Genomic DNA, 22,543 nt, shown 5'->3' with positions numbered 1-22,543 from the left:
ATCGCTCACATCTCAAGTATAACATCACCAAATCACCTACATTGAAAATTTGTTTCCTTCGACTAACGTCTACAATAGCCTTGTATCTCGCATTATTGTCCTGCAATTTACTCCTTACATCTTGTTGGAGTTGTTGAACATGTTCAACAAAAGCTTCCCTATCATCGATAATTCTATCTTGCATAGGAAGTTGTACAAGGTCCAAAACACCTTGAGGATTCTTACCATACGCAATCTGGAAAGGTGATTTTTCAGTTGATTTGTTAATAGAACTATTAAAAGTAAACTCTACTTGAGGTAATGTCAAATCCCACTACTAGGGTTTTTCACCAACAGTGCACCTTAACAAATTTTCCAAACTCTAATTGACCACGTGTTAGTGAATAGATTGTCCTCCGAAGAAATAAACAGAGATTAACTCTAAATGCCCGAGTAGGAAGACTAATCAGCACTAACAGTTGGGTCACTTCACTATTGAAAGAGTGTAAGCGCCCTCTGAATTTATCTGGGTACTGCTCCTCGTATATGATAACAAATTTAAATATGAATGCTTTTAACCAGAAAGCACGAAAGAATTACAAACATCTACCTGTGAACACAACGTAGATGCGAAAAGCTAAATGACTGCAAGAATATAAAGAGCAAATGACACAAAGTCCATTTGCATGTTGCATTACAAAGAGAAAGAAAGTTTGAGAAAGCGAAGAATCAGAGCTTTAAAGACGCTTTGAAATCAAACATATTCAGAAAACCATGACATTGAATGTGTTTAGAGAACATTGAAAGTTACACAAAAATAACGATCAGTGGAAAGAAAATTGCCCAAATTCAAAGTTTTGGCATGCAATTGTCTCCCGAGTCTCCCTTCTCTAAAAATGCAAAAGACAACAAAGATCTCATCACATTTTGCATCAAAATCACACTCTAAACATAAATTCCCTCCCCTATATTACATTCAAAATCAAAATATACCCTCTTTTCTAACACACAATTTCAGAAAAATAAACAAAAGCTCTGCTCCCTCTCTCCCAGAAGAAATGAAGAATCTGGAAAAACTCTCCCTTCTTGTTGTAGCATAAAGTCTATAATCAAGAAAGGAAAAAGTGGAACCCCCTTTTCTGTCTCTCTGATTACAATAAAATAGCATTCTTGCTGATTTTTTTGTTATGTAAACGATTCTTGAAAATATTACCCATTAAATTATCTTATATCTCTTCTTTTCCTCCGATGACTTTGTCTCTTCCTTAATCTCCACATACTTTATAACTTTTTTAAATGAACCACTTGGAAATATAACTCTCCAAAGTCCCAAACAATCTAATTAAATTGGGACAGGTGGCACTTTGCTGGTTGTAAAGTGCTGTCATCTTTTCATGACAGTCATAAGAAATTTTGACAGCACTGCACTCATCAACCCATAACTTTTGATCCGTGACTAATATGGAAAAACCATTTGGGGAGATTTTAGAAAACTAGGATTTATAAAACATATCTGAAAATTAATTCAATCCAACGGTTAGATTAAAATTTATGACCCCCAAAATAGGATCCATTTTTCTGGCATCATTTTCTAGGTGTCATGGATGATTCCGACAGTACTGTATTAAAACATGTGTAACTTTCTATCCGTCAGGAATATTTTCAAACCGTTTGGAGAAGATTCAAATAATTAGTTGTCTTCAAACATATCCGAAAATAAGATTGATCCAATGGTTGGATTATGAGTTATGCCTCCCGCAATGTGACTATTTTTCTGTCATCTGCATTTGTGACTGTCATTGCTGATATGATAGTGCTGCATTCAAAAACTTGTAACTTTTGATCCATAATTAATCTGACAAAACACTTTGGAGAGGATGTAGAGAACTAGGTTTGGCCATACATATCCAAAATTTAGCCCAATCCAAAGGTTGGATTGTTAGATATGACCCTTGAGATATGACTGTTTTTCTGTCGTCAGAGAATCCGTGGTTGCAGGTTGTATTCTTGGATGTGTACTTATGTGCCTCCACCCAAGACCATGTTTGAGTGAGTGCTAACTACTTGCATGCCATGTATTCTCCCAAGGGAGCTGAGCTCATGCACTTACCACTTGAGTTCATGGTATCCTTTTCACCATATTTGTTTCCTTCCATTGTGAGGTTGATTGAAATATTTGTTTTTCACATTCAATCAAAGGGATTTTCAAGCTGAGGGTGATGAATCACTATGCCTAGACACCAAAATCATATGCCTTTTCAAGATGAAACATGGTATTTCACTGCATGTGCATGGATTCAACACTGTGGGTCATGAAAACCTGATAGGGTAAACTGAATATGCAAGTCTTTGATCTGTTGAGGCAAAGTAAGAGTAACCTTGACTCTTGAACCCAATTTTAATTATGCAATTTGAATTGTGAACCCAAACTTCTAATTAATCATCTGTGCCTGAACTTGGAACAAAAATCTATGGAGCTTGATCCTCTGATTCTTAACTTTCAAACCAATGAATCTGAATTTCGAACTTTGGACTCCAAATTTTGGAAATTGAATCTGCATTTCAAAATTGCATTCTGAACTTTCTTGAGTCAACCGTCTTGCATTTTGAACCACTTTGAACTACTTTGAACCAAGTTCGAAGTAGTTCAAAGAGGTTCGAAATCTGAAACTAAAAGGTTCAAGACTTGAAACTGAAAGTTTAAAATCTAAGTCCATATGTGTACTAACAGGGGCTCTAGCTGCGGGACTGTTTTTTATGCAAAAACTGAGAACTCAAGCAATCTCTAGCAAAAGATGAGTGCCTTAACCATTGGGCAAATAGAGTCATCAAGAATAGAAAATCGAGAGCTGCTTGCAGAGAGGGCGGAGGGGAGCAAGGCAAAACAAAACTAACCAAACACCTAAACTACAGCAAGGCAGCAGCAAGCACGAAGCTTGCACACATTATTCAAGATACCACTACGCACACCAAAACATATTTACAATATTTACAAAGGTAGGAAAAGAACCTACCAAGGAACCGGAAGAAACGAGAATTTATGTAAATCCATTTACCGGCTGGGAGAAGTAGGAGCCTTTCCGCATCAGCAAACTATGCCTCAATAGAGCAGCTCCATACCACTGCTTAATGGCGACTTCTTTAATGTTGAAACTCAAGCTCATTGTATGCAAAATTTTGGCAATCCAACATTCTGTTCCAAACAGCCACATCTCATCATAGCATTCTCCTTCATTCGAGAAATGATACTCAACATGCATCTGGCTAGGTTTCACTTCAGACTAAAAATTTTGAAAAGAAGCCTTTCCAAGAAAAGACACAATATCCGAAAATGCTGTCATAAAGACTCACCATTTGTATATGGCATTTGATATCACAGTCAACTTGTAAGCAAAGAGATGCCTCATCCAGCATAGGATTACTTTTAATCAACTCATTTCCATCATCAAACATAAATACTTCAAAACTATTAGAGTGTATGATACTTGCATAGGAACTTCTACCCTATACTTCTCATAGAATGCATGAAGCTTAGTTCCTAACTTATCAATCAGCATATTATGACCAACTTTAGGATCAGGAAAGTAAACATCTACAACATTAGTTGCAAAAATCAAAGGTAGTAAACAGGAACTATGTTTTACCTTAGCCATGCTGGTATGGTTTTCATCATGTATCTTTGTAGTCTCTTGGAAACCACTAACCATTCTTTCTTCAATCTCCTTGAATAGACGAGAGTCATTTATGAGGAAGGATTTTAATGGACTGTCATTCTTTGAACATAGTTCCTTGCTGAAATCTTCCATGATATCTACCGGTGAGCATTATATACTCCTATTGTCCTGCATACTTTCATCATTTACATCCTCTAATTGATTCCCTACCACTGCATTGTTGTCCACATTTTCATTTTGGCACATAAGAGGGAAATCAGGCCTTTTACTCACTTCTTGGGCATCAAAACATGAACTATCTTCATGGCATGAAATCATAGGCAAAGACTTGATACTAGCCTCCATAGTCATAGAAGCCAAATGAAAAGATGCATTATCCTCTTTCTGAATACACTCAAAATTTTCATCAGATGAAAATAATGATGGGCAATCTAAAGTCTTTACCTCAACTTCAGGACTTACTAGAGGTGATGTGGAGATGGGAATCACATGCGGCTCAAAAGCATCTAGATCTTCATCATCTTGTTGGCTTCCCGTTCCTTCTTCACCAAGATCTTTCTCCTGCTTGTCTTCTACTTTAGTTGATTCTTCTTTTTCACATGCATGTCCTTCTTTTTCTAGATCTTGCCCTTGGGGTTTCTTCTTTATAAGGATGGCATCGTAAAAAGATTTCAGCCAGCTTACTTGTGTTGCAACTTCTTTGGTAACCTCTTTGATAGGACTATCTTCGAATGATGTGACAAAGATAAAGATTTCAGAGGTATCTTCATCCCTTGCTGGAATCCAATCTTTTAAGATTTCTTTATGTATAATGAAGGCTAGTGGGTATCCTTCTTCAACATAGCTATCAACCCTCATTCTTTGGGAGGTACCTCAAATTCTAAAAAATGAAACCACTGGACTCTTTAACCAAAAACTCTAAAAGCTTATAATAGAGTCGCCAATCCCTGCATACAGAGAAAATCACAAAACTGAAGAAACAAATGTTAGGCAATGATCTGCATTTCCATCCCCAGTAGTGTCGCCAAAAATCTGTTGGTGAACAAATTGTCCTCCGAAGAAATAAACACAGATTAACTTTGAATACCCGAGTAGAAGACTAATCAGCACTAACAGTTGGGTCACTTCACTATTGAAAGAGTGTAAGCGCCCTCTGAATTTCTTTGGATACAGCTCCCCGTATATGATAACATATTTAAATATAAATGCTTTTAACCAGAAAGCACGAAAGAATTACAAACATCTACCTATAAACACAACGTAGATGCGAAAAGCTAAATGACTACAAGAATATAAAGAGCAAATGACACAAAGTCCATTTGCATGTTGCATTACAAAGAGAAAGAAAGTTTGAGAAAGCGAAGAATCAGAGCTTTCAAGACACTTTGAAATCAAACATATTCAGAAAACCATGAAATTGAATGTGTTAAGAGAAAACTGAAAGTTACACAAAGATAACGATCAATGGAAAGAAAATTGCCCAAATTCAAAGTTTTGGCATGCAATTGTCTCCCAAGTTTCCCTTCTCTAAAAATGCAAAAGACAACAAAGATCTCATTACATTTTGCATCAAAATCATAGTCTAAAAAGGAAACATAAATTCTCTCCCCTGTATTACATTCAAAATCAAAATATCCCCTCTTTTCTATAACACAGTTTCAGAAAAATAAACAAAAGCTCTGCTCCCTCTCCTCCAGAAGAACTAAAGAATCTGGAAAAACTCTCCCTTCTTGCTGTAGCACAAAGTCTGTAATCAAGAAAGGAAAAAGTGGAACCCCCTTTTCTATGTCTCTCTGATTACAATAAAATAGCATTCTTGCTGATTTTTTTGTTATGTAACTGATTCTTGAAAATATTACCCATTAAATTATCTTACATCTCTTCTTTTCCTCCGATGACTTTGTCTCTTCCTTAATCTCCACATACTTTATAACTTTTTAAAATGAACCACTTGGAAATATAACTCTCCAAAGTCCCAAACAATCTAATTAAATTGGGACAGGTGGCACTTTGCTGGTTGTAAAGTGCTGTCATCTTTTCATGACAGTCATAAGAAATTTTGACAGCACTGCACTCATCAACCCATAACTTTTGATCCGTGACTAATATAGAAAAACCGTTTGGAGAGGTTTTAAAAAACTAGGATTTCTAAAACATATCTGAAAAGTAATTCAATCCAATGGTTAGATTAAAATTTATGACCCCCAAAATAGGATCCATTTTTCTGGCTTCATTTTCTAGGTGTCATGGATGATTTCGACAGTACTGTATTTAAACATGTGTAACTTTATATCCATCATGAATATTTTCAAACCGTTTGGAGAAGATTCAGATAATTAGTTTTCTTCAAATATATCCGGAAAAGAGATTGATCCAAAGGTTGGATTATGAGTTATGCCTCCCGCAATGTGACTATTTTTCTGTCATCTGCATTTGTGACTGTCATTGCTGATCTGATAGTGCTGCACTCAAAAACCTGTAACTTTTGATCCATAATTAATCTGACAAAACACTTTGGCGAGGATGTAGAGAACTAGGTTTGGCCATACATATCCAAAATTTAGCCCAATCCAAAGGTTGGATTGTTAGATATGACCCCTGAAATATGACTGTTTTTCTGTCATTAGAGAATCCGTGCTTGCAGGTTGTATTCTTGCATGTGTACTTATGTGCCTCCACCCAAGACCGTGTTTGAGTGAGTGTTGACAACTTTCATGCCATGTATTCTCCCAAGGGAGCTGAACTCATGCACTTACAACTTGAGTTCATGGTTTTCTTTTCACCATCTTTGTTTCCTTCCATTGTGAGGTTGATTGAAATATTTGTTTTTCACATTCAATCAAAGGGATTTTCAGGCTGAGGGTGATGAATCACTATGCTTGAACACCAAAATCATATGCCTTTTGAAGATAAAACACGGTATTTCACTCCATGTGCATGGATTCAAGACTGTGGATCATGAAAACCTGATAGGGTAAACTGAATATGTGAGTCTTTGATCTATTGAGGCAGAGTAAGAGTAACCTTGAATCTTGAACTCAATTTTAATTATGCAATTTGAATTGTGAACCCGGACTTCTAATTAATCATCTGTGCTTGAACTTGGAACAAAAATCTATGGGGCTTGATCCTCTGATTCTAAACTTTCAAACTAGTGAATCTGAATTTCGAACTTTGGACTCCAAATTTTGGAAACTGAATCTGCATTTCAAAATTGCATTCTAAACTTTCCTGAGTCAACCGTCTTGCATTTTGAACCACTTCAAACCCTTGAACCACTTTGAATTGCTTTGAACCAAGTTCGAAGTAGTTCAAAGAGGTTTGAAATCTAAAACTAAAAGGTTCAAGACTTGAAACTGAAAGTTTAAAATCTAGGTCCATATGTGTACTAACACCGCGTCAGTTTGCCCATCTGTTTGGGGATGATATGCACTGCTAAATTGTAACCATGTTCTCATCTTCTTCCATATAGTCCTTCAAAAATGACTCAAAAATTTAGTATCCCTATTAGAGCTGATGGTCTTTGGAATGCCATGGAGTCTAACAACTTCTGGAAAAAAATCCTATGCTATCCTTAATGCATCACTAATTTTTTAACAAGCAATTAAATGGGCCATCTTGGAGAATCTATCAACAAACACAAATATAGAATATGCACCTCGTTGGGTGTGGGGAAGCCCTGATACAAAATCAATACGCAAATCTATCCATGGCTCGATGGGTACAAGTAGTGGTGCATACAAGCCTGTGTTCTAGGAATGACCTTTAGCCACTTGACAAATTCTACATCTTGCCACATACTTTGCAATGTTCCTTCTCATCTTCAGCCATTAGAACTTCTCTTCCACCAAGGCTATGGTCTTGTCTTCCCAAAGTAAGCAGCAAAACCACTACTATGAAATTCTCTAACAATATTTTCTCATGGAGCCAACTAGTACGCCAAATTGTTTGCCTTTAAAGAGGTAATCATCCTCCGGTAAAATACTCTCCTCTCATATGATCTGAAAGAGTGGTTGGAGGCTCCTTAGGTTTCTCTACAATCTCCCAAAAATCATCATTAGTCTCATACAAAACTTTAATGGCATCAAAACCCATTACCTCATTTTCCATTGTAGTGATTAGTGCAACACGTCGACTCAAGGCATCAACAACCTGATTCTGTTTTCCAAACTTATGCTTCAAAACAAAAGTGTACCCCTACAAGAAAGAGACTCACTTGGCATGCCTACTATTCAACTTCTTTTTTGTGTTCAACTATTTCAAGGCAATATTATCTGTAAATAAAACAAATTCTTGTGGAACCAAATAATGCTTCCAATGCCTTAAGGCTTGAACAATAGCATAGAACACCAAATCATAAGTGGAATAATTCCTCCTTACCTCATTTAACTTTTCACTAAAGAAAGCTATTGGTTTACAATCCAAAGTAACGAGACTCCGACTCAACTCTGACTTGGCAAGGGGAATTCGACTCATGACCCGACTCAGACTCGATCGTGACTTAGCGAGCCATGGTATATTAGTAGAAATACCTTATAGAAATATAGAATATTTGATGACTTGGAAGGTCAGGGTCACAAGTCATTTTGACCAGGCAGGGGTGGCCTGCCTCGCCGACCCAGGTGACTCACATGATTTGTCGTGAGTCACATTACTATGGATTTACCTATTTGGCTAAGAGAACACCTATTCCCACATGAGAAGCATCACACTCTACTTCAAATTCTTTATCAGAATTTGGAAATACCAATATAAGAGCTTCAATTTCCTTTTTCTTCGAGAATTTGAAACTTTCAACACCTATTGTCCATGAGAATTTCCGTCCTTTAGTAAAACCTGTTATGGGTGATACAATACTGCTAAAATTTTGAATAAAGTTTCAGTAGAAAGTTGCCAACCCATTAAGACTTCTTCTTACCCTTGTAATGTTGGAAGGACTAGGCCATTCTAGCATTGCCTTGACCTTTTTTAGATCCATCTGAACACCATCTTCGCAAATGACAAAGCCCAAAAAAGTCAAATTAGTTTGCATGAATCTGCACTTCTTCAATTTTGCATATAGGTTTTCTTTCCTTAGTACACACAAGATGATCCTCAAGTGTTGTAAGTGTCCATTGCTTTTGCTAAAAATCAGAATATCATCAAAATAAACTACAACAAACTTACCAATGTAAGGTTGTAGCTCAATATTCATCAACCTCATGAATGTATTGCGTGCATTAGAAAGCCCAAATGGCATAACCATCCATTCGTACAAGCCATCCCTAGTCTTAAAAGTTGTCTTTCACTCATCCCCTTCACAAATATGAATCTAGTGGTATCCACTTCGCAGATCAATTTTTCTGAAGTACTTGGCCCTTGCTAATTCATCCAACATATCCTCTATTGGCTATCAGCACACATCCTTCATGTGTCATCCTTCGTTGGGATCAATAATGCAGGCACAGTGCATGGGCTCGTGCTTTCTCTAACCAAACCTTTTTCTATTAATTTTGTTACTTGTTTGTTCAGCTTTGCATGTTGTGTTGGGTTCAGTCGCTATGCTACTTGATTACGCAAAGTTGCTCTAGTATTCAGATCAATTTGGTGTTGGATATCCCTTTTTAGCAGTAGACCATCAGGTAACTCATTTGGGATAACATCAGCAAATTCTTCTAGCATCTTCACTACATCAGGCAATATTAGGCTCTCTTGTTCTTCCCCTCTTTTCAATACTAATGCATAACAACAACCTGTCACCTTCATTTCTTTGATAACATCCTTTGCAAATGACATGGTCTCACTCTTCCTTTCATCCTTAAGTGGCAAGAGAGTCACTTTAGAACCATCCTTCCAAAAGGTATAAGTAATTTTCTCCTGATCATGCATATTCTTTTTGTTATATAGCCATGGCCTTACCAACAAAATATGACAAGCATCCATAGGAATAACATCACGCCATATCTCATCCTTATAGATTTTTCCTATAGTAAACCTAACCAAGCATCTCTTATCAAAAGTGACTTCATTGCCTTTCTTAAACCATGCAATATGATAAGGATGAGGATGTTTCTCACATTGCAAGTTTCATTTCTCTACCATTTGTATTGATACCATATTCTCACAACTACCCCCATCAATGATAACTTGACATACCTTCCCACCTGAAGTGCATCTAGTTATGAAGATATTGGTTCGAAGCCATGAATCATCAAAGTTCTTTAGGGGGGCTTCTTCCTTTTTTCAAATGATCATCTATCTCCTCATCATGAGAGTTTCTTGGCATGACTTCTTGTTCTACTTCTTGTGTTCTGAGTTCTATCTAAAGCAAGTTCACTCTAGGTTGTCCTCCTTCATTTCTATCTGGCATGCTATAATTTGACCATTCAAAGGCCCCGTGTCCTCTGCACCTAAAACAAGTGAAAGTCCTGCTTTGGTTTTCCCAGCCTCTTTTGCTGCCATAGCCTTGTCCTCTCTGAAACCCCCTTCCTCTTTCTTGACTCGAAGGATCTTATCTAATGTCCATATTTTTTTCAAACCCTTGGGAGGACTCTGAAAAGGTCATAATTCAAACCTCGCTGAAATGGAGTTGATGTACCCCTCCTACCTCCTTTATTCCTCTAAATATATTGCCTATTTTGTTTTTCTTCAGCCTTTAAATCCAGCCGGTAGGCATCCTCCATATAGTTAACACGATGCAAGCTCAGCTCATCTTGAATGGAAAACTTTGGCCATTCATGTATCTAGCAACCATCTGCTCATTATTTTCTTGATGCTCTATATGAATGGAAAACTTGTAGAACTCATTCATGTAGTCTTGCACGGAAGACATGTTTTGCTTCAAATTCTGGAACCTGAGAAAGAGGGTTTGTGAATAATCCAAGGGTAAGAATTTTTGCCTTAGTTTTTTCTTGATCTTGCTCCATGTTTTGACCTTTGCCCTTCTGTTTTTGGTTTGTTCCTTTTGGAGGTGATCCCACCATATCATTGCATGTCCTTTTAATTTTGTGCATGCAAACTTCATCTTCTTTTACTCTGTCATAGGCTTCCATTCGGAAAAAATTCCCATCTCATTCAACCAGTCTATCAATTCTTCTGACTTAAAACTAGCAACATAGTTTGAAACTTCAATCTTGATTGCTTTACTTCTACCTTTTAAAGCCCTAAGCACTATATCTTCATAGCGGATTTCTTCCAACCACTCTTCTACATTTTCTTCATTTTGATTAGCATCTCTTTGGTTTTTCTCTTCATCAAATTCATTCCCTCCTTGTATTCGTTGATTATCCATTCGTTTAATGAGCCATTCAATTTGCCTCTGCATATCCAGCATCAATCTTTGCATCAAGGTGACACCTCCTCTTCCTCTCCCAACCATCTTCCTGCTCTGATACCAAATGATATAGCACACAACTTAAACTTCACAATAATGCGTAGTTCGAGATAACAAACAAATTATGATACTCAATTATTTTTCCATTCATCACCCACTGCTTCTACAATCCTCTGCAAACTCTTAAATAACCAAAATACTCTAAAAACTCAGAAATTCCCTTTTTTGGCCAATTTTCACATATTTTAATTTTTTCCATTTTGGGTAATTTTCGTGCTAACTCCTAGAAAGCTGATGTTTTCCCTAAAGCTACCTTTTAACTAGACAAGAAGAATTGCCAACTAACCTTCAAAATTAGAAACATGATTCGAAGTTATTACAAACAGAAGTTTCTAAAAAAAACAGAGAAAACTAAATGCTAATTTTGAAGGTCTGGATGATCTCCCTGGGTCTCAAAAATATTTTTTCCCTGGTTGGTAATAGAGGCACACCTTGATTAACAGACCACTTCACTCTTCCTAATGAAGCCACTCTAAAAAATTAAGCCAAAACCCACATCCGAGTCAAAAGTTGTAGCCCTCGGAAGTCCCTGCATCAATAGTCTTTCATGTATGGCATCACAAGCATCCAATGACACAATGTGACAAGTGACTACATCTTACAAGGGCTATACTGCGTACTCGAAAACATAGTTTTCCAACTCGGTCTCAAAGACTACTTGGCAAGACCCAATTTTTCAACTTGGGAAATTACTTGGTAAATGCCCAAGAAAAACACAGCAACTTAGAATGTACTAAAATTAAATCTTTTGTAAAATTCAATTACTATCTCGGAAGAGAAAATGCAATGTTAAATAGCAAATACATGTGAAAAACACATCTTAACCAGCATTTTACCTGTGCAAACACTTTTAACCATGTTTTTGCACCTATAAAAATGTGAGAGTTAAACTTGTGAACAGTTAGCAAGCGAAAGAAAATAGAGAATATTCGACAAGTACTTGCAGAGTTTTCAGAATATGCTTAAAAGTACATCGGCATCTTAACCCAACTATATTTTCCCTGCTGCAACCACCCCAAAGTAAACTTTGAGGTGCACTTTAGTGGGGAGTTCCATGTTGTCGGCATCCCAAGTGTTAGGCTTCATGTGCACTTTAGTGGAGACATCTAGACAATTCACTGTCTTGTGAATATGTGTTCTTTTGGCTTCTCCTGTTATTGATGAAATGCAAACATTGTCCATTTAGAAATGAGGTATATTACCGTCTCCTTCAGAGATCACAATATTGTGGTTTTTCAGAGATGCATATTTAAGATCTACTCTTTTCCTTGCACAAAGGGCACCATGTGTTATGTAATCACAAGTATGTGTAGTATAGAAAGAACCAGTTGAGATTAGATCTCTGGGTGTGAAACATACCTATATGTTCACTCAATATGTCTCTGGACACAATGAATATAATGTCCGCCACAAAATGAGATAAATTGTAGATTCCAAGCTCATCTTGTGGGATTCTGGTGACATTCATGTAAATAGCCCTTGTATATGTTGTCTTGGAAAGCTTTCTTTTTACTTGCGCATAGGGCAATTTGAGTTAAGGAACCATGGGAGGAATGTACAATAAAGAAATGATCAGTTGAGAGTAGAGCCTTGGGTATGAAACTTGCCTACATCCTTATTGAAGATGCATTGGTAATTTGGTACAAAATAATTTCTCCACACTTACGAGAAACAAGAAACATCGGTATCTCTTTCAAAATTTGCTACCTTGTGGGTTTTCAGTGTTACACATGAATATTGTCCTTCCATACATTGTCTTGAAAAGCTTCCATTTTGCTTGCACATAGAACACTATGTGTTACGGAACCATAAGCAGCATGTACAACAGAGAAATAATTGGTTGGGATTAGAATCTTGGCTATCAAGCATACCTATAACTTCATTCAACATGTCATTAAACACAATAAGATGATATCCGCCAACCTTAAAATTGAAAAGTTGTGGAGGCATAAAGGAGTCGCAACCATCTATAAAATAGTGCAGCCACTAAAGGTCAGTGTGGTATATTTCAAATAGTCAGGCATGCTTCCACAACCCTTTATGTAAGGGTTTTGGCCCATAAAATCTAGGTAGCACATAGGAGGGCCAGGTTCAAATAGGATTTCACAGATGTACAATTTTACATATAATATTTTGAATCTCTGATTATAATGCCATTCATATTACAACTTGCAAAATATTGAACTAATCCATAAATCTTGCATTTTCCCTATCCAAACACTTTGTAAAGCTACAGTAGTGGCCATAAAAGTCTACATTTCAAGAAAAGATGTGCAACTATTTACACAAACACATGGGGCTACAAGATGAAGATGAATCAAATAAAATATAAATAATTATTTACATTTACTCAAAGAACGAATCTGTACCTGCCAATCAGAGTGGCCTGTCAAAGCACATATGGATGCTCTTAAACTGCAAAAACAATAATAATGGTTATGTTACAAAGGCAATTTTGGGAAGAAAAAACTAACTAATTTATGATTTATTCATAAAAAAAAATCACAAATTAAAAATAAATATGATTCTCTATTATGTACAAATATTGTGTATTTTCCGCATTATTAAAAAGTTGGAAACAGTAAACAAAAAATGTAACTTCATCAAAAATAGTCCCAAGACAAGTTTCACATCAGCAGACCGAAAATTTCACTGTGTGAATAAGATTTCATGATGCAAGCTACAATAAGAATGAAAATTATGGTGAAATCCCTTCTATGTGAAAGATCAGGATTAACAATAAGTTGCATCTGTGCAACGTGATTCAATAGTCTAGACTCTAAACAAATGCAAACAAGACAGTAGGAAAAAAAAATCTAAATGATCTAAATAATGTTCCTACTACCTGGTGTGCAGTGCAGTGTCTCATAACCTAGTGAGCAGTCAAGAAGCATGCACTTCAACACTTTTCCACTTCTATCAAGTACACAAAACATGCATCTCAAAACATCTACTACATGATATCTCTTGAAAGCGTGTATTGTCTTGACTCTAATTTTTTCATGTACTTAGTAATCTGGATGACCAGGTAATCACAGAAACCTTGACAAATTCCCCGAATGAAAACTTATTCCCAATTAAGATCAAAATGCTTTTGCATAATGTTAACCCAGGGAGAGAAGAGCATCACTACAACAAGTATATATGCATCAACAAGACCATTGCTAACTCAAACTTATATAATTAGAGACTGACTGATGCCACAATCACAAACAAGAACCTTTCTTCTGACAACCAAATAGCACCACCCACCCACCTGATGATGGACAATGCTTACATTTTGCAAATTACTATTTGGCATAAAATGTTATAAATAATGACTGAAAGGCTACATCAACTTATGCAAGTCCTTGTATAGAGGAGAACTACCACAGTTGCAATACACATAATTTATGCTTTCAAAATGCATAAATCATAATTAATGATTCATATAATTGAATGCTTACACCAACCTAAAGATAGATCACTCGGTTCTAGTTTTCTTCCCTATCTCTGTAATTGCAACTCTTCATATCATAAATCAAGTCGTGATACAGGAGTAGATTGGTGTTTGTAATTTGCATTATATAGATTTCTAAAGCAGAGAGAAATAAATAGAATATGTGAATTATCCTAAAATGCAATTAGCCAGAATATTATATGGACATGTTATTCAGTAGTATAATTATAAATATACATCTTACGGTAACCAAATTAAAATTGACATGATAGTACAGTACTTAATGATAACAAAATTTATTTACTTATTGTCATTGTAAAAGGCTTGCTGAAAAAATCCCATGTGGCAAAATTTAGATTCATAGCTGGTATCAATTAATCAATTTATAGCCTATATAGTTATTCTTGCAAACTATCAGCTAAGTTGTAATTGTTTTTTGGTATCTGGGTAGTGATGTCTGGACTCTGAATAATTGTTTGAATATTGTTGATGTGATCTTAAGGCTAAGTTGGTTGAATAGTAAGGCCTATAGATAGTAGGGCCCCAGGCTTGTTCTTTCTTTTCGCCATCCCTGCCCAACTCCCCCCCGGGCCACCAATTCCAGCTTTATGGTTGATGTGATCTTAAGGCTAAGTTGTAGATTTAGTGCACATGCGCGGGTGCAAGAAAATATTTTTTTGGGGGGTTTGCATGCATCTGGATGTGTGAGCATGCACGTGGGCAAGCGAATGTATGTGTGCGTGTGCGCACATGTGCGTCCGCATGCATGCGTATGTGTGTGTGCATGTGTGCATGCATCCGAGTGAGTGGGTGTATGCGCGCATGTGCAAGTCTGTGTGTGTGTGTGGTGGTGTATGTGCAACCACAAGGATGTGTGTGTGTGCGCGCGTGTGGGGGTGTGTGTGCAAGCGCAAGCGTGTGTGCATGTGTGCGTGTGTCTGTGTGCATGCATGTGCAGGTGTGGGTGTGGTTGTGTGTGCACGCATGCACGTGTATGTGCTAATGCATGTGTGTGCGTACACACGTGTGTGTACGCATGTGCACATGTGGGTGCATGTGTGCACACGTGTGCATGTTGGTGCATGTGTGCACGTTTGTGCATGTGTATGTCCGCGTGTTTATCTTCTTCAAACTTCCATCTCCCGCACAACCCAAAGATAGAGAAATAGGGCATCAAGAGTGAAAGCAATGTGTGTGTGTGTGTGTGTGTGTGTCTATGTTTGTGTCTCTGTGTGAGTGTGTGTGTGTGGGTCAGTGCCTCTCTTTGTGTGTGTGTGTGTGTGTGTGTGTTTGTGTGCACGTGTGTGTGTGCTTGTGTCTATTTGTTTGCCTGTTTATATGTTTGTGTCTGTGTGTCTATTTGTGTGTGCATGTGTGTGTTTGTGTGCAGAAATGCAAGTAATATACAAAATTAAACCACTTGATAGTGTGATGCTTCATCATTGATCAAGATAAATATTAAAAGTCAACTGATAGTATCTGCTGCTTGTTTTTTTATCATAGTTACTGCATGGAAAAGCATGTGTATCATACTTTAAGGTTTATTTTGCGCGCATCCACCTTTGTCATAACTATGAAAATCGGAAAGAAATTTGGAAAGGTTAAGGGAATTTTTCTTTTGGCACTTTTATAAAACTTTTTGATCCCTTACATCATCATTCATCTGATCTACAAATAAGTGAGCTGTAATTATCCCTTTTCTATGCGGGTTTTGAATGGTCCTAGAATGCACTCAAACCCTTTTAGAAATTGTTTTTTGGTAGATTGACATAATAAAATTGACTTGTAAGTCATTACTTAATACCATTAGTAATTCTGGATAATGTCAATGTTCCCTATGTATCAAATCCCATAATGGATGGTAGATTTACAATTGCTTGAGTTTGGACACGATCTACATGGGTCCCATATTGCCCCAACACGAGCAATTTACTCCTCCCCCTGTGCACACTCCCTATCCATTATGTAATGCGACATAAATGGATTCCTATCCAGTTCACTAATAGTTTTACTAAATGGTTAAACAATTAACTTAGTATATATTATTCACAAATATATGTCAGATGTTATCTTTCTAAATAAATATCCAAGTTCATGATATATTTAGCAATTAGGATGTTTAACCTTTGATTTGTTATTTCTCTCCTAATCTCGCCCTAAGGAGAGTGTGGATTTACTTGTCATAGGGTACTTGACACCACTACACTCTCTAAGATTTACTTCGCCTCTCCCTACACAACAACAACAACTCCCAATATTATAGAAAGAAAAATAAAGAATTTGGCAATAAACATTCTAATTATTTTGCATCATTAAATGCATACATTTGTATAATATTTATACATATGAATATAATTACATGAACACTTCAAATATGTAATAAATTATATTATATGTACATGTATTGATATATATCATAGATTAATTATATTCATTTATTAATTCTTCTATATCATTATAATTAATTAATTTTGTATTCGCTATATTCTATAAATTTATTGATGACTAAAGTTAAAAAATATTTAATATGAACATATTTAGTTCGTCTATAACTATCTTATTTTTAAATATCAAATTCATTAAAAATATATATATTTAAGAGAAAAACATAAACTCCAAAGTATGTATTAAAAATACCTTTACATAGCTTTCAATAAGGAAGATTCTTTATTTTAACTTGGTTGACTTGGAATGTTTAGCATCTTAGACCACAAAGAAACCATTACATTTGGTTGATTAATTTATGCATGCTCTTTTCCACATAGGATGTCTTACTCTCCTTATTTAATATTTTTGTCCTTTATCTATATATATATTCTTCTATGCCCTATATTATCCTTATTCATGTGATCTCCCTATCTATTCGTGATTGTTCCAAGGATATGCCTTTTGTCTTATTTTCTTTTCTTTTTTCTTTTTCTTTCCTCCTATGTCCACAAAATAAGTGGACAACTCTATTGAAGATATAGCCAGCCGTCGTGACCCTTGGTTGCTGCCATTTTGATTGGTAATTCTTATTGTTTTATTATTATAATTGATTTTTATTATTTCTTGAATATATTAATTTCTTCTATTTATCTCCATGTGGAGTAAGTGTTAATTGAATATAAAGATATATTTAATATTATGCTTAGCTAATATTATTAATCTTATATTATAGAGTAATGTAGTATTAGCATTTTAATGCTTAGTAATTGTGATTAATTTTATACAAATATTGATTATTATTAAAATATATATATATCAATTCATAAACAATCAATAATATTATTATATTTGAAGTATTGTGTATATATATATATATATATATATATATATATATATGATTTGGACATATGTTCATGACATGGGCATCAAGCAATAGCTCTACCAATAAAATATGTTCAAAAAAAACTGAGTAAGCAAGTTCAATAATTTCTCAGCCTTGGGTCAGATCCACTATTACGGAATGGTTTGAACTTTGAATAACTTTTTAATTTGAAAACCTTTGAATATTTGATTCTAGAAATACAAAGGTGTAGGTGTGTGTGTCACGGAATGGTTAAGCAATCAATAGAAGAGTGATAGCATGTAACACCAGTGACAGTCCGCACTCATTAGTTTGCTTCAATTTCCTTAGTTACTGATTCAGGCATATAAGAGAAATATATAATGAGAGAGTGAAATAGAGAGAAAATTTGAGGTGAATTGTTTTAGAATGTGAAATAAAAGGGTCGTTTTAGGGTTAGAAAGAAAAAAAATATTAAAAAAGTCATATTAAATAAGTTAGACCCACTTAAAACCTTGGCCTGCTTGTCGATCCTTGAGGATTCCTGTCGATCCGGGCAGAACCCTTGTTTTACGCAATAGATTCCTCCAGATTTACGGTTCGCGAATTCGAGCGAATTCACTATGTAAAATAAGGATCCTACCCAAATCAACACGAATCTGGATTCGGATCGGATCCAAATCGAGCCTCTAGGGTACAAATCTGGTAACCAAGTCAATTTCAAGGTAGTTGAAACAGTGAAAGGATAGGTGTATTAAATATTAGTCATAGTTACACCGCCCTGGGGACTAGGGGGACGGGGCAACGAGGGGACAAGTTTTTGGGATGGGCGAATAGAGGAGCCGTAATTTGGGGATAGTAGGGGGGACAGCGGTGAGGAGCGGCAGCAAGGAACCAAGGGGTTGTATAACTATACATATGGTACTTAAAATCCTAGTTATGTAAAGATGTATTGCAATACAAGATATAAAGATATAAAAGAGTAAATACTTTAACATTGCATTTAATTGGAACATCAAACATTGAACATAAAACATTGAACATAAATAGTCAAATCAGCAACTAGTTAACACCAAGACATCCCCCCATCTTCCACGGAGGTTGTAGAATCTGGTTTCGTCATTGGGGGGGGCACACGTCCCCATGTTACTATGCTATTAGCATATTTGCTAAGTTACTGATTCGAGTTCAGTTCTAAGTTTGGGTTCAAAGTACCAATTCATCCGTACAACAAAATTTTGGAAAAGGGTTTGGTTTTGTTTGTACAAAAACATTTAAAAATTATATATACACATATTTATGAAGCCTAGAAGCACAAGCTAAAATTAGAATATCACATAATATCATAAAATCATATGATTTAAACAACAAAAACACCATAAACTTTAAAACTTGTAACCATAGCATCATAAACCGTGATCATACCATCACATATTTCAAGTTCAACATCAAAGATTTACAATATTAATATTAAATCAAACATAAAGTCCAATTATCATTGTTTCAAGTTCAACCAATGGGTAAATTAGAATTAGAAGCCAACATAAACCTTTCATCTCCACCTACTTGGGTTAAGGATGTCGAAACTTTATAAAAAATTCCCAAAAACATCACTTTATTGATATTCATCAGGCCTAGTTTGTCAAAATTCCTGCCAAGTTTGGTCAGCTTCGATCTGTTTAGGCATGGTTTTCCCAGGTTCTTTTTTCCAACATGCTAGTTCGAACTGGGTCGCTGGATTTCGAACCCTTCCTGTTCCAGCAAGCGAACTAGACCAAGACCAAGTACCAATTCATACCCAAGCTGGTCCAGCAAGGTCTAGGGGCGAACCAAGGTAACTTAGTATATCTGTTTGCTACAGTAACAGTTTGTCAATGGAGATTTGGATGGAAATGTAATTGATTCCCCACCCTCGGTAGTTTGTCTTGAAACTTAGAAAGTAGCACAAAATGTATACAGGGTGTGCATCATCTTTGCAAGATTCATAGACATAACATGTTGCCTTTTTTTGGGCCCAAGATGCACTTGGATGTGCACAAATGTCCCCTAGGTGTGCCCAAAAAGTGCATCAAAAGGTAGATGCCGCATCCACAACCCTATGATGGACTGCAACCCATCCACAGGGCATCCACTACCCTGTGATGCGCTTCCTGGGTTGAGCTATCAGGATTCTTGCCTTTCCTTTGATGTTGGCTCCTAGGTATTCTTTGTCACCGTGCTCGTAAGTGTGGTTAAATTTGCTGACATAGTAAGCCTTTTTTCTACCTGTCTAATTTGTCCACATGGCAGTCCTAAACTTTTCTAATGCCCACTTTTTTATCTGTGTTGGTTTTTGGGAACTCTTGATAATCAATGTTCCATTTGTTAAGCCATTTATTATTTTGTTTCCTCCATGTCTTCTTTCTCCGGTCTAGCTAAGGCCAACGGTATGCATCTATCTTTTCTACTTTTTTTAGATAGCTAAGCAAGAGAATAACTGCATAGGCTTCCACTGGGAACATTCTTGCTTCAGCTAGAAGAATCTCATAAGGAAACCATTGATTTGACTTTGAGGTTGGTGGTGATGAAATGTTTTTGAATTCTTTCTATTTGTCACCATTTATGGTTTGATACGCTGCTTCCCCATATTTCGCTGCAATATAAGACAACCGAAATCACCAAAAGTCCCAATAGGATTTTCCGAGTCTTCCAATCCCACAAATCTGCTTTCCTGCACCTGTTCTGAAGGAGGTAAGAGGCCTTGTATCCTTTTTGATCTACAAGTTTCCTAGCCTAGCTGATAATAGAAGTCAACCCCTAAGTACTTGTATTCTTTCATGATTTCTAATGTGCTACCCTTAAAAATGAATGTATGTTGCTATTGTCTTTTCTTCAGGGACAAGATCATGATTTTGGTCTTAGATGTCTTCACTTCCATCCCTAACTCCATGCAAAAGGTCTCTAGTTTACTCAAATGCTCTCTCAAGCCTCTAGTAGTTTTAGTGATGAGGATGAGGTCATCCACATAAAGAAGCAATCTAACCACATAACCAACAAGTTGAATACCTTCCCCCTTGGCCTTGTTTATCCATTCCTCCAGCTTGTCTATATAAAGTCAAAACATGGTAGGGGAGAGTGAGCATCCCTGTTTGACCCCAATGTTACTCCCAAAGCACTCTAACATGCCCTCTTTAGTTCTGATTTTCGCTTTAACCTGTTCATACAGCTTGTAAACAGAAGCCCTGTATTCGTTTGGCACTTCTAGCTCTTCCATTCTTCTCCATAATTTATCTCTTGGGACAGTATTGAAGGCTTTCTTAAAGTTGACAAAGCAGCAAAAAGCTTCGTCACCTTGTTTCTCTCACACCTTCTCTATGACGTATCTCAAGGTAATGCAGTGATCTATGGTGGAATGTTTTGGTATGAATCCTGCCTGCCCCTTCGCTCTTTTTTCCTCTTTTTCTGCCTGACTGCTGATTCTACACTCTAGTATACTCCCAAAGAGCTTACCTAAAAGAGGATTACCCATGATGGTGTGGTAATTGGAGGGACTGTTGACATCCCCGCGCTTGTGAAGTGGGATAACTATGCTGATAATCCAATATGTGGGAAAGCAGCCTTGGGCGACTTTGTTGAAAATGTTCTTCTATTGAGAATAAATCAATAGAGCTATTGGTTTTAGGGGGGGGTGTCTCTCCTTCCAATCTCTCATATAACAGTTTTGCGTATTCCAACCATTGAGAATCCGTAATTTTATTTTTAATATGTTTTCTAACCTATTGTAACTCTCTCCAGAATCCTTTAGGATTAAGTTTCCCTAACTTGATTAGGCACATACTCATCTCTTTTTGATTTGACCAGTTGTTTGTACTCCCTTACTATTGCTTTGTTTTCCTTTCTCCCTTTAAGACCTCTTTTTGCAACCTTACATTCTTCGTCATACCAAGGATTAGATGGGAACGTGTTTGAGATGTTTTTCCTTGCTCTAGCTCTCTTGCATCCTTTTAGAGTTTTTTGGATAAGAGGAATGACCGAGCTGCTGCTGATATACTCTTTTTAATTACTGTCCTCCTCAAAATTTGTGTTGTTATGTACCATTTGAATCCGTTGTTCTAGTGCGGCACAAAATATCTCCTTACTCTCATAGTTTATAAGTATTTTTCCCTCTTTGTGACCTTTTGTGTTGTCTCCCTCTTGCTGAACGTTATGTGGTCTATTAACTCTGATATTGTACATATTATAGAGAGGCATATGGTCTGAATTTAGCTCTGTAGGGCAACGCTTGATCTTGAAGTCCGATATTTTGGCAACAAATAAATGAGAGCATATCACGTAGTCTACCAAGCTTTGTCCATTGTAAGTTTTACATGTTATTCTACTTGATTTTGGCCATCGCTGCATGCCATTGTAGATAACCAGCCCATAAAGACTACAAAGCCCTAATAACTCCACTCCAAATTGGGATATGCCACCTTTCTCATCCTGTGAGAGTCTTGTTGTTCTCCACTTCTCTTAGCCACAAAGGATTGCTGTCCTCCATTAGGTCATTACTCAGCTGAATAGATTGGTTGTTCGATGTCCTGGCATTAAAATCTCCCATTAGGATAGTGTCCACCGTAGAACTATAAGAGAGTGTCTCTTTTTAGCGCAGCAAATGGATCTTCATTGTCTAGGTTTCTCCTTTTGTAGAACTTGGAGTTTATAGGCATGAAATAGCATGCTGCCAGCCATGTAATCTCCTCTCTGTATTCAATCTTTACCGATATGAATTGTTTATTTGGGTCTTCTTTCTCCACTTTGATTTTTTATTCCATGTCTTTTATCAAAACAGT

General features: G+C 36.5%; 1 protein-coding gene across 1 annotated transcript in view; it reads right to left on the bottom strand.

Moving 5' to 3' along the window:
• Positions 1-22,543, bottom strand: part of LOC149555773 (uncharacterized) — a 126,489-nt gene that overhangs the window by 25,426 nt on the left and 78,520 nt on the right. Inside the window, exon 15 of the mRNA XM_089829933.1 lies at positions 13,395-13,440. Within this exon, the coding sequence (XP_089686059.1) occupies positions 13,395-13,440 (46 nt within the window). The remainder of the gene's footprint in view (positions 1-13,394; positions 13,441-22,543) is intronic.

The sequence above is a fragment of the Cupressus sempervirens genome, chromosome 5 (assembly GCF_028749045.1).
Source record: "Cupressus sempervirens isolate cs-2001-9-10 chromosome 5, ASM2874904v1, whole genome shotgun sequence".
Lineage (NCBI taxonomy): Eukaryota > Viridiplantae > Streptophyta > Pinopsida > Cupressales > Cupressaceae > Cupressus > Cupressus sempervirens.
This window is presented reverse-complemented; position numbering and strand designations above follow the sequence as displayed.